The sequence below is a fragment of the Rhinatrema bivittatum genome, chromosome 1 (assembly GCF_901001135.1).
Source record: "Rhinatrema bivittatum chromosome 1, aRhiBiv1.1, whole genome shotgun sequence".
NCBI lineage: Eukaryota > Metazoa > Chordata > Amphibia > Gymnophiona > Rhinatrematidae > Rhinatrema > Rhinatrema bivittatum.
This window is the reverse complement of record NC_042615.1, coordinates 281,043,755-281,056,275: the sequence shown is the minus strand read 5'-3', so window position 1 is coordinate 281,056,275 and position 12,521 is coordinate 281,043,755. Positions and strand designations below refer to the sequence as shown.

At 42.9% G+C, this 12,521-nt stretch overlaps 1 protein-coding gene across 1 annotated transcript in view; it reads left to right on the top strand.

The window, feature by feature from the left end:
• LOC115087945 (fibroblast growth factor 18-like) overlaps positions 1-9,991 on the top strand; it is a 104,209-nt gene extending 94,218 nt beyond the window's left edge. The window contains exon 5 of the mRNA XM_029595716.1: positions 7,768-9,991. Within this exon, the coding sequence (XP_029451576.1) occupies positions 7,768-8,067 (300 nt within the window). The 3' untranslated portion in view covers positions 8,068-9,991. The remainder of the gene's footprint in view (positions 1-7,767) is intronic.
• Positions 9,992-12,521: the final 2,530 nt, after the last annotated feature.

Genomic DNA, 12,521 nt, shown 5'->3' with positions numbered 1-12,521 from the left:
AGGAATGTGCGGAGGCAAAAATGCTTTGGTTTATTTATTTCATAGGTCACAATCATTTGTTTGGCTCATTTCAGATGAAAACAATTTTTCCATTTATTTGGTTTATTTGTTCAATAGTTTCCCATTAAAATCAATGGGGGAAACAATGTAGACTATTTTGGACTCCCAAACTGGGGTTTTCTAATCATTTCTAATGAAACTTGTGGGTAGACATCATCAGAACAATGAAGGGCACTTCAATGCATCAAGACTATGCAAACATGGCATCAAAAGTGGGATGAATAGCCCAAGGCAGGACTTCTCCAAGGTACAGTAAGAGGAGCAAAGCAGCAGCAAGAGTGATCAGAACACACCAAGGCTCCAAAAGAGGAGCAATGGATACCAACAACAGTGGCATGAACCCCCAAAAAGCATGAGAGGGGCAAAGTGGCACCAAGTGTGAGATGAATGACTCAAAGCACCATGCTGGGAGAATAAAAAATCAAAGTGTCAGGAAAAACCCTAAGGCAGTCCTAGAAGATCAAAGCAGAAGACAGAGTGACATAAAGACCCAGAAGCAGCATGAGAGATGCAAAGCAGCCACCCACAGTGGCAAGAACACCCCAAGACACCAAATGAGAGGAAACACACACACCAACCAAATTGGTACAAAGCCCTAGGCAGGGAGAAGCCAGAGGAAATCTCAAGAGGAGGCCTCATGTCAATTCTGTCTGGCATCATTAGGGGGAAAAGGCTGAATGTACCGGTTTGAAGTAGGTCTTCCCCTTTGCTGTGGTATTATCTCAACCCTATCTGTATCATATGCCTCCTCCACCTCACTGGAGGTTAAGATGCTACTGAATAGGGCTCCAAATTCTCCTCAGGACATGGGTCTTCTTCTGAATTGTTTTTTGCAAATACTGCCTCTGTTACTTGAGAAGCAGCAATAATTATAATGGAGGAGTGTGGTCCTGAATTTGGGTGTGGCACTTCTGCTGCCCTGCCTTTTGAGGTAGTATAATGTGTTGAAGGCTAAATACTGGATGAGTCCAATAGTCATTAAGAACCATAAGGGAAAGAAGCTTGAAGGAAAAGTGCAAGAGGGCATGAAACCATTAAAGCTAACTGGGTAAGATCTGTGTAAGACATCAGAAAGGAATTTAGAAAGAGCCTCGAAGACAGGAGGTACCTTCCACAGGTATCAAGAGTAGCTTGGAGCAGCAGCAGCAGCAGCACTGATATTTAAAATCACAAGCATCAAGTATAAAGTAATGCAGCAAGAAGAATGACAGCAAGGCCCCAAGATATACAGGGAGGACTAAGGCAGGAAGAAGAATGTCATCAAAAGCCAAAGTAAGCAAGAAGGGCAAAGCAATATCAGGAAACATAGAAATGACGGCAGGAAAGGACCAAATGATCTGCTGCACTGTGCAGGTTACCCTCATATTTATCATTTTCCAGGCTGTAAAAGTCAGGGTCCTCGGATGCTGTCTGAATCCAATTTTCCCTAACCCCTGCCGTGGAAGCAGAGAACAATGATGGAGCCGCAACAAAAGTAACAGGCTTAATGATTAAGGGTCAAAAGTAACAGGCTTAATGATTAAAGGTAGTAAAAGCCGCATCAGCAAGTTACCCCCATGTTTATTTGGTCCCCAAACCGTAAAGGTCGAGGTCCTCGTTGCTTGCTGTCTCAATCCAATTCTTCTTTTCCTACTGCCGTGAAGCAGAGAGCAATGATGGAGTTGCATTAATCCTTGATTCTGTTATTTAAGGGTCACAACTGCCACATCAGCAAGTTACCCCCCAGTTACCCCCATGCACTCTTTTCTTTAATTCTATCCTCTAACCTGTAGGGATCCACAGTGTTTATCCCATGCCACTTTAAATTCCTTCACTGTTTTTGTCTTCACCACCTCCTCCAGAAGGGCATTCCAGGCATTCACCACCTTCTCCATGAAGAAATATTTCCTGACGTTGGTTCTGAATCATCCTCCCTGGAGTTTCATTTCATGACCTCTAGTTCTATTGATTTCTTTCCAACAGAAAAGGTTTGATGATTGTGCATCATTAAAACTTTTCAGGTATCTGAAGGTCTGTATCATATCTCCCCTGCACCTCCTCTCTTCCAGGGTGTACATATTCCTATCCTTCAGCCTCTTCTCATAAGTCTTCCAATGCTGACTTCTCACCAATTTGATCTCTCTTCTTTGGACCGCCTCTATCCTGTCTTTATCCTTTTTGAGATATGGGCACCAGGACTGAATGTAGTACTCCAGGTAAGGCCTCACCAAGGACATGTAGAAGGGCATTATCCTCTCTTTTTTCTTACTGGTTATTCCTCTCTCTATGCAGCCCAGTATCCTTCTGGCTTTAGCTATCGTCTTGTCACATTGCTTCCCACTTCAGATCATCACAGATCACCAAGATCCCTCTCCTAGTCTGTGCGCATTAGTCTTTCACCACCCATCACATACATGGCATGTATGAAAGGTATGAAGGGCTGAAAGGACCATGAGTGGTGCAGAAAGTGTGCAAAGCAGTGCTGGCGATCAAAATCACAAATGGGAGGAGCAGAGCAATGAAGCAAAAAGAGTGGCAGTAAGACCCCAAGATACACAGTGAGAGCTGAGGCAGGAAGAGTAGCATGTTCATGAAGGGATGTGTGCTGCTCCACTAACTTCTGAACAGCATCAGAAAGATGGAATTCCAGTGGTAGCTAACATCTTGAATGAACCACTTATGAGTCATCCCGAATTCTTCTACTACTCACGGAGAAACTGACCACCCATCACATTACAATTAAAATGCCCTGCTGTTTTTCTGCACCTCTCTATCAAGTCCTTCAGGATTGGAATCCCATTATCCTTGGGGCAGGTGCAAAAAAATGACAAAGCAATGGATCCCCTGATAGCCCCCATCTTCCACTTCCTTTATTATATTTGTACCACTGTCTATCACAAAAAGTTTCATGAACACTCCTGCCTCTCTGGTCTAGCTGCTAGGCCTCCAGCATCCTTCTTATAGCTGTTAAGATATTGCAAGAGATATTGGTGGTATCCATCACCTGGGCGTACAGCACAGCTCACCTATACCCTGATACACAGTCCTCACTAGAGGTGTTGCCTGCCCCTATCTCAGCCAACTGCCATTAGTGTGTCATCAGGGAGCAGTAGATGAACATAGAGTTTTTGTGGGTCCAGATATCACTAGTGACATGCAAGCTACTCCATTCTGCCTTGGCCAGCTGTATCTCCATGTAGCTACAGCACTGATTGTAAGGGTGGGGATAACCTGCCTACTGAATGTAGTTCTGGAGGGCACTTTGTAATTGGGGGCTAAGAGGTGCAGCAGATACTTAAAATCCAGGTTATCTACTATGTGCAGGGGATGGTCATTCAGGGCTTCTTGCCCTGGGACAGTCATACTCAACATCTCCCCATTTCCTTTATGATAGTTTATTGTTGCAGATACATGGCAGGGAGCTACTGACCTGCCACTTTACTGGTGGAAGGGTTGTGGGTTCAGTTGGAGAAAAGTCTTCACTTTTTAAACACTTTTGCTACAGCTGCTAAGTAGAATGGCAGATGGGGTCTCCAGGCCAATACTGCTGCCGTCCCCGATTCCACTGCTAGTAGGTGGTGTTTTTGTAGGCAATGCTGTATACCATGCATTTGACAGATGCCCCAGTTCCTTCCCTCGACTGATGGCCTTATTGGAGTGAATACACTGAGCAAAATGTAGGTCCTCCCTCACTTTAAAGTGCCTCCATACAATGGATGTCTTTTGTGATCTCCTCTCTGCAGCCTTGGGAACTGCTGGCACTAGAGCTGAGGTTGATGGTGGACCATGAGGAAAAACCCAGGGGCATCATTCACTCTGGCTACCTGCACTATCTGTTCTTCCTGGGGGATGCTGTCAACACTATCAGTATCATCTACCTCCATCATCTTAGTAGGCTAAGATGCTAGTAACTAGAGCTTCCAAATTCTCTTTGGCAACTAGTTCTTTAATATCTTCTGATTCAAGGACTCGCAGAAATGATTGTTCTTCAGAATCAGTTTTTTAAAATACTGCCTCCATTACCTCAGAAGCAATAATCATGGAGTAGCGCGCTGCTAGTTTTAGGAGTGGCATTTCTGCTGCCCCTACCCTTGCCTTTGCCATGCTAACACAAGCCTCAGATGGCTCTCTCACCTTTTGCCCCTGCTCCAAAGCAAGAAGAAGAGGAACAGGTAGTGGTAGCACATACTCTTCCAATTTTAATTTCTTATGGCTTGAGCCTGTTTCCTGTTCTGGCTTTCTGCAGCTCAAAAAATCTCTTTTAAGTATAGGGGTAGGATTCCATTTTTTTCTCACTGCTACTAGTACTGCTTATACTTTTTACAGGCTGGGCTGAATCTGCAGCAATACCCAATCCTCTGCTCTTGCCATTCCCTACTTTCCTCTTTCTTCAGAGTGGCATGATGGAATTGGAAGTGGCTACTGGAGGATTTGATGTCACAATGTTGATGTCACAATGTTGATACTGTACCATTCACCATTACCACTTTAATACTGACTGTCTGTCACACACACTTGATCAAGTTGACAGAGTGAGTTCATGTTAATGCTTAGCAAGCATTCCCAAATTGCCAAGCAGAGTTTGCAGCTTGCTACTCGCAGAAACTCAATCTACATCTTTCTAGGGCTATATTCACAGTGTGTGCAAAAATATCTCTCTCTCTCTCTCTCTGTTGCACTTGGCGGTCTCTGGGCTCCTCCTTTGGACTGCTGCTCTTACCTCTGCCGGGGCCGGCCCAGTCTTCCTGATCGCGCCGCAGTCTGGCCTCGGTAGTTGCGGCTGGATGCTGCCATGACCTGACACTCTGCAAAGGCGGCAGGATGTTGCTGTGCTTGGCCCTCTCCCCCAGGGTTGCGCATGCACTGACAGCCCTTTGCTTAAAGGGCCAGTGGTGGGAATTTGGCTAGAGTGCACACTGATGACATCACTAGTGAGGCAGTACTTAAGGCTCCCTCCTGCACTCCACAGATACCTTGGCAATGGGTCAACTTCTCCTGCAGTAGTGTATTGCCTGCATTCCTGCCTTCATTTATGGTTCCTGCCTCCAGTCTTCGCTGTGGTTTCCTGAGTCCATGTCTTCTGTCTGTGGTTCCCATAAGAACATAAGAACATAAGAAATTGCCATACTGGGTCAGACCAAGGGTCCATCAAGCCCAGCATCCTGTTTCCAACAGAGGCCAAAACCAGGCCACAAGAACCTGGCAATTACCCAAACACTAAGAAGATCCCATGCTACTGATGCAATTAATAGCAGTGGCTATTCCCTAAGTAAAATTGATTAATAGCCATTCATGGACTTCTCCTCCAAGAACTTATCCAAACCTTTTTTGAACCCAGCTACACTAACTGTACTAACCACATCCTCTGGCAACAAATTCCAGAGCTTTATTGTGCGTTGAGTGAAAAAGAATTTTCTCCGATTAGTCTTAAATGTGTTACTTGCTAACTTCATGGAATGCCCCCTAGTCCTTCTATTATTCGAAAGTGTAAATAACCTAGTCATATCTACTCATTCAAGACCTCTCATGATCTCCCATCATCTGGTTGTCCCTGGATACTCTCATCTGTGGTCAGTTCCTCTCATTTGTCTTCAGTTTTCCTCATGCCTCTGTGGTCCTCATCCTTCTCCTTGTTGTCTTCCATGTGGATTGATCTTCTGGCTTTAACTCTGCCTGGACACCAGCCTTGCTTCTCGTCACCTGTCACGACCACTGCCTAAACATTGACTTTGCTTCTCGCCATGTGCCATGACCACTGCCTGGACACCGACCTTGTTTCTCGCTGCCTACCTCCGACCACAGCCTGGACATCGACATTGCTGTACTCTGCTTGCCTTGATCTCCACTTGATCCCAGTCAGTCCTTCTACTGCCCTTTCAGAGCTCTGGCCAGCAGTGCTTCCTGCCTGCCTGGACTTCCACCACCGCAGAGGCCCCCACCTAAGACCTACTGGCCCTGGCAACCGAGGGCTCAATCTAAAGGTAGCTTGGTCTTGTATTGGCAAAGTTCCTGTTGGGCCTCTGCTTCCACCAACTCCTCCTGCCAATGGTGGGAACCTGTGGAGATCCTCTCGGCAGGTAGTGTCAACTCCCTTTTGGTCCAGGGGTCCACAACTGCAACATTCACACACATACATACACACACACACACAGTATTATATAGTATATGCACTGCTGATTGACTCCTTTTGCACACAAACAAAAAAAAAACCTGTCAAAAAGAGAATAAACTGAGAAGGCTAACAAGGCTTTGTTTCTCTTCACACTGCAATCTGTCTGCAGATAACCAGTACAGTGCACTGTGCAGTCAGACAGAAACACAAAAAATCAGTATTCACTGCTTTTGTATCTCCAGTCCACTACCCTGCCCCAGTGAACAGAAAGAAAGCAGTACCTCTTTCTGTCTCAGTAAGAGCAGTGAAGATCAGAAAACTCCCTTTAACAATGCCAAAATTCTGTTTTAAATTTTTTTATTTATTGAGCTTTTAATACAATAGTTCAAGAATCCACTTGAAAAAGAAAACAAATGGCATTTTCAATCAATTAGATTAAAATACAATAAAAAGAATTAAATAATGCCAAATACAATCTTAGTCCTCAAACATATGGGATCCAGACACTATTCCAGGAAAAAAAAACAAAGAAAAAACAAGAAATTGCTAGCAAAGGAGGAGCAATTAATTCATAAGATGGACATAATTGCTAACAAATGAGAATTCAAACAGCATTTAGAGGTAAAACCTCTTCTACAGGGAATAATTTATCACTAAGAAAATGTGAAAGCTGAGATGGGTGGAAAAAGATATATGATACATAATGATATTTGAGGGAGGCATTTACATGGATATAAAATTCTTCTCCTTTATTAAAGTTTTTTCTTGACTCTAAGAGAGCTTCTGAAAAGACAAGCTTTCTCTGTGAAATCCGACAGAGAAAATGGAGTTTCTTTTCAGATTCTCAGACTTTTCAGTGGGAAGGCGTCAGCATCACTTGATCCTGATGCCAGCTATAAGCTAGTTAACAAATAAAAAGCTTCACCTTGAATAGTCCTCCGTCCTGTCTATTGGCCTACTTCTTTTGCCTCTGCTCTGGCCTAGCTGCTACATCACACAGGCAATGGTCATTGCTATAATTAACAGTCTCACTGTAATTTTTCAATGTGCCATAGATTTGAATGGGAAACATAAATGAATGAAAGAAAACTATTTGCTTAAATTTGTAGGCGCACTCCATTCATGTCAGGGGTCCACAAATGAAACACAATGATCTCATTTGTGGTGTTTTACCAATTTGTTTCAAACGAATGCTCATCCCTATCTACTTGTGAGGTTTTGCGTAAATGTCCAGAGACCCTGCTGGACTGAGGGTCCAAGCTTGGGAATCACACTTGGATATCCTGAATGACAATGTAGAAAGGTGGCTTTTAAACCAGTCCAGTCCTGGTAGGCCTTTGTCCTTGCTTTCCAAAGGATATCAGAATCATGATTTAGGAATATGGGTTAGCTCTACACGTTTTTTAATCAGTTGAGAGGCAAAGGCTTATTTTAATACTTCATATGAAACAGATCTAATTTGCCAAGCACTCGCTTGCATTAGATGGCAAGCAGTTTAATTTTTTTGTATGGTTTTTTCCCCCCCCTAAGTAATTTATCCATATGCTATATAGCAAAATGATTTGGAGACCACACAGGTATCTCTAACTATATCTTGGTCTCTTTTCTCATCGTAGTTGAACGGCAAGAACCGGGAATGTGTGTTTGTGGAGGAAGTACTGGAGAATAACTATACAGCCTTCATGTCTGCCAGGTACCGGGGGTGGTACCTTGGCTTCACCCGGAAGGGGAAGCCACGGAAGGGGCCTCGCACCCAGCAGAACCAGCGAGAGGTCCACTTCATGAAGCGGAATCCAAAAGGGAAGGGGGACAATCTCAACCTCTTCCGCTTCACCACTGTCACCAAACGGACTAAAAGGGCCCGTCACCTGAGATCCCGGCCTCAGCAGGAGGAGAATTTACTCTGGAGGTCTTAGGGTGTGAAGGCTGGAGCTTCAGTTGTACATAGGAACAAAAATACAGAACGCTATCAGCAAATGGGAAAGTTCTATTTTTGTATTTGACATGGACAAGACCATGTAAAGCTGGCCTTTATTTGTGACTTTGCTAACTGCTTAATCTGTTCTAAAATATGTGACAATATCAACAAAGAACGATTGAAAAATCACTTTTACATTGTTTTTAATTTAAGTTTAATGACGACACAGACTTTTGAGGATGGAAGAAATATCTGCTTGTCTTCTCCAGATGACTTTTATGACTACTGTCCTTGGTTGAGGAAGGGCAAAATTTCTAAATCTAGTGACAAAAACCAAATCCCAAAACCAAACTATGCTTTGAAGGACAAATTTCATGAATGCCTGTTACTGCTGCACAGAATCAAACTTGGAGAGACAGATACAGGCAGGTATGGAACACAGCAGAACTCTGTTGTAGTGACTGTCCCTAATGGCTCCTCTGGATCCTCTCTCCTTCCTGCTTGTTTCACAGAGGCAAACATCCTGTTGTAATAATGGAGGCCTCTGTTGTGATCAACAGTCAATAGCAAGCTACTGCTTATATTAATGAACATGTCTCCTTTGAGCAAGCCTTCTTATTTATTTTGAAAGCCAATTACAAATGCCAAAAGAGCACAACTCAAAATTGCATCATAAAATGAGGTAGAAGTATAGAAGTATTGTAAATGCCTGTGTACGTTCTGTACCCCTTAAATAATGTATAATATAGGGGAGGACATGCTGTCTGGAGTGGTAAAGCAATTTACCGTAATGCTGATTGTTGTGTTTGGTCTAGTGGGCTACTGTGAAACTTACAAGAAAGATTGCCCATGGTAACATACCTTCAGTTAACAGCATATGTCCATAGAATTTCTGAAATGTAGTACACAAATTGGGGGGAAATGTCTTGTCTCTTCATAATACTGAGTGTTTGCTATCCTAATTTGTGATAAATAGAAGTCACTATGAATGCATTCAACTATATTTATCTTAGTACTGATGCCAAGACAAGACACCAGGAAAAGTGATCTAATCTCTGGCAGGAGCCATTAAAGTACGTAAACTCAAACTGAGATGGAATACAATGGGAAGACCAGGTTTAGACTCCTGGATGATTCTATTAGAGCAATAAAGAGGCTCCTAAAGGAGTGAATGAGCATGTGGTCTGAAGTTTCTACACTCTGCAGGGGAGCCCCTTCAGCTCATTATTAATGTACTTTGGAAAGGCTGAAAGGAATCAATATCTCTTTTAGTTCAGATGAAGATAGCTGCTTTGAGTTGCTGTTTTAGTTCATTAGCTGATCTGGTAAAGGGAAATTCTATAAAGACTGAATTCCTCTCGTGCTAGGGAAAGGCAGATATGTTCCAGTTTATGAGGAAGACTCCTTCTTAAGTCAACCCAAAAATCAGAGTATTGTTTACTTTCTTATTCCTAAGCCTTGAAAACGTAATTTCCCTAATGAGTAGATATTTGATAAGAGGTTAAGAAAGTAGGAGGAAGCTTATCAAAGGTATATCAGGTTCCTGAGGGGCAGATCTGAATATGTTCCCCAACTGTTCATTGATTCATAAATCTTACTAATTTGTTTGAATATTCTCTTCTCCATAGTGTGCTTTTCTTAAATAGGACATTCTCAATCTTTTACTGTGTCTTTGCTCTTTCAGTTCATTTCTCACTTCCTCATGTCCTCAGTCCATTTAAATATGTCCATCAATCCTCTTGGCCTTATTTCACTTGACCCAACCATTGCAGCTGTCCCCCTTCCCAGTGAGTTTAAACTTCAATGCACAATTAAGCTCTGGAATTCATTGCCAGAGGATGTGGTTAATTCAGCTAGTGTAGCTGGGTTTAAAAAAGGTTTGGATAAGTCCCTGGAGGAGAAGTCCATAAATTGCTATTAATCAATAGGGAATAGCCACTGCTTGACTGTTGCTGGCATTAGTAGCATGGGATCTATTTAATGTTTGGGTACTTGCCAGGTACTTGTAACTTGGATTGGCCACTGCTGGACACAGGATACTGGGCTTGATAGACCTTTGGTCTGAGCTGGTATGGCATATCTTATGATCTCAGTTATCTACATAATATTGCATTGAAAGCTTTTCCACTGCGCCAAGTGGAACAGGTGAACCATTGAAGCCTTAGAAGCTTATTTCATCATGTATGCAATTTTGCTTTTTAAGTCTTTCTCTCTCATCACCTTCTTTTAGTCAGACAGCAGAGAAGCTTTTTGTGACCAACAGGAAAGGACCGAATTTTCACCTGTTTATGGATGACCTCTGTAATGGGGCTGTAGGCATGTGAGTACTGGAAAGGGGGATTGGATATGATTTTCTTTAAAAGGAATTCCAATTTTCAGGTAAACTAGAATAGAAGATATAGTGTCTGATGAAAAGGTTCACATTAAGCTTCTCTTCCCATTCACCTTGTTACAGCCAGTGTTAGGGTATGTCACATCACCAGGATAAATTCTGGTGTTCCCTATCCTAAAGCACTGCCTTCACAATGCTTCCAGCAGGGAAATCTGAACTTGACGTGACCCCATCCTGTCTTTCCATTCTTCCTGATGTCTGTAACATTGCAGACACTGCTTGGTCGCTGATTTTTCTGTTGTTTTCCCACCGAAAAGGATCCTCTTCAATTATCCCATGAATTCCAATGTCATGCTTGCCCCAGGTTTTCCATTGGGAGGCTGATTTTGGGCATCTTCCACCTGCTATTTCCTGATAGTACTCTCAAGTTCTACCTCCATACACCCTCACATCAAGACTCCTTGTCCTCAACATATTTTCTGCTGGAAATTGCTTACCTTTTGCCCGTCTTTCATATTTTCCTCTTCTAGATTATGCTCGTTTGGATCCTTAAGTATCACTTCATGATGTAATGTTTGTTCCAGGTTTTTCCAGGACTTAAAGGCACAGCTGAGAGCCTTGGGATCCTTATGCACTCCATGGGGTCCCTGGACACTTCCAGCGTGAGGGGTGGGGAGGAAGACTTGCTTCAGGCGTAAGGGTTTGGAACTGTCCTGCCCCTTCGGTAATATCACTGTCACACGGGTTTGGGGTTGTTCCAAAAATAAAAGTTTACTGAGGCACTTGTGCAACGATAATGATTTTGCAAAATGCACACCTTCTGGTCATATCCGTAGCAGAAAAACAAAATCCAAACAGTTACAGAATTACATTTCATCAATCAGCATATTGTCAACAGCAGCAGGAGCTTCCACGTATTCTCAAACGCCAGTCAGGATACTCTTCAGACACCTCCCCAGATGTGAGACACTCTCTTTTTGTGCCGGAATAAAGTGAATGATTTCCTCCTTTTTCCTTGCACATACAGGCAGTTTTCCTGCACAAGAAAGAAATCCTCTCCCAATCCTGTGCCTTCTCCTCTAAGAATCTATTACACACAGACTTGAGAAGAAATTCCTGCCACTTCTTTCTTGATTGCAGAACCTCTTCAACAGCAGACCATATACCTTCTTAGAAATCTGATTACTCCAAGGCATATTTCAACTTCTTCATAAACTTCACAATTCAAGGGACACCCCAGAGGTGCCAGAAACCTAGGACAGGTTTCCCCTCCAAAAGGAATCTGCTTAGAGTCCTTCATGGCTTCTCCAAGCCTCAAATTCCCTCTTCAGAGGCCCATGTGCTCCCATCTTGAGCCCTGGAATCCTCTCTTGGAGAAAACCTGAAGTAAAAGAATAAATAACCTTCTGGGCCCCTTCACTATATTGAATTTCCAAACCCCCAGACACCTCTCAATTGGGGAGGGTCAGAAAATACACACATCCTCTCTGACATCATACTATGTGTCTGTGGAAGCACACACCGCACACGTAAAGGACAATTGTAGGACCCCCTTACAATAGGTCTACTGTTGCATATCCTGCACCATTTTGGTAGCCCTCCTCTCCATTGATTCCACTCTGTTTATATTAGGCTAGAGATGTGGCCTCCATAATTAGACACAATATTCCAGATATTTTCCTACTAATGACTTATACCTCCTCCATCATTCTGATGATTATTGCACTCCCCATGTTCCCTAGACCATAAGAGGTGCAGAAAACCAAGCTTAACTAAGGAATAGAAGGTCTGCAACATGATGAGCTATTGAAATGAACCTCTCTCCAAGTTTCCTCCTCCTTATAATCTCTCCTTCCTTCCTTATACCTCTTTCTACATTTAGCCCCTAAACACTTCAGTTGTTCTTCACTCATGTCTAAAGATGACTAAATTAGTTTAGATTAAATCTTAATGCACTCACCCTTCCATTCTCCACACAGGTAGTTTTAGTTCTTTCTCTTTCAGGTTCAAAGTTAATATAAACTTTTGGGTTTCTACCTATCTTTTATCTTTGTAAACCTTGATAACATGTACAAGGTGAAAAATAACATCCAGGTTCACAATCAGCTTGAGAAGGTTTG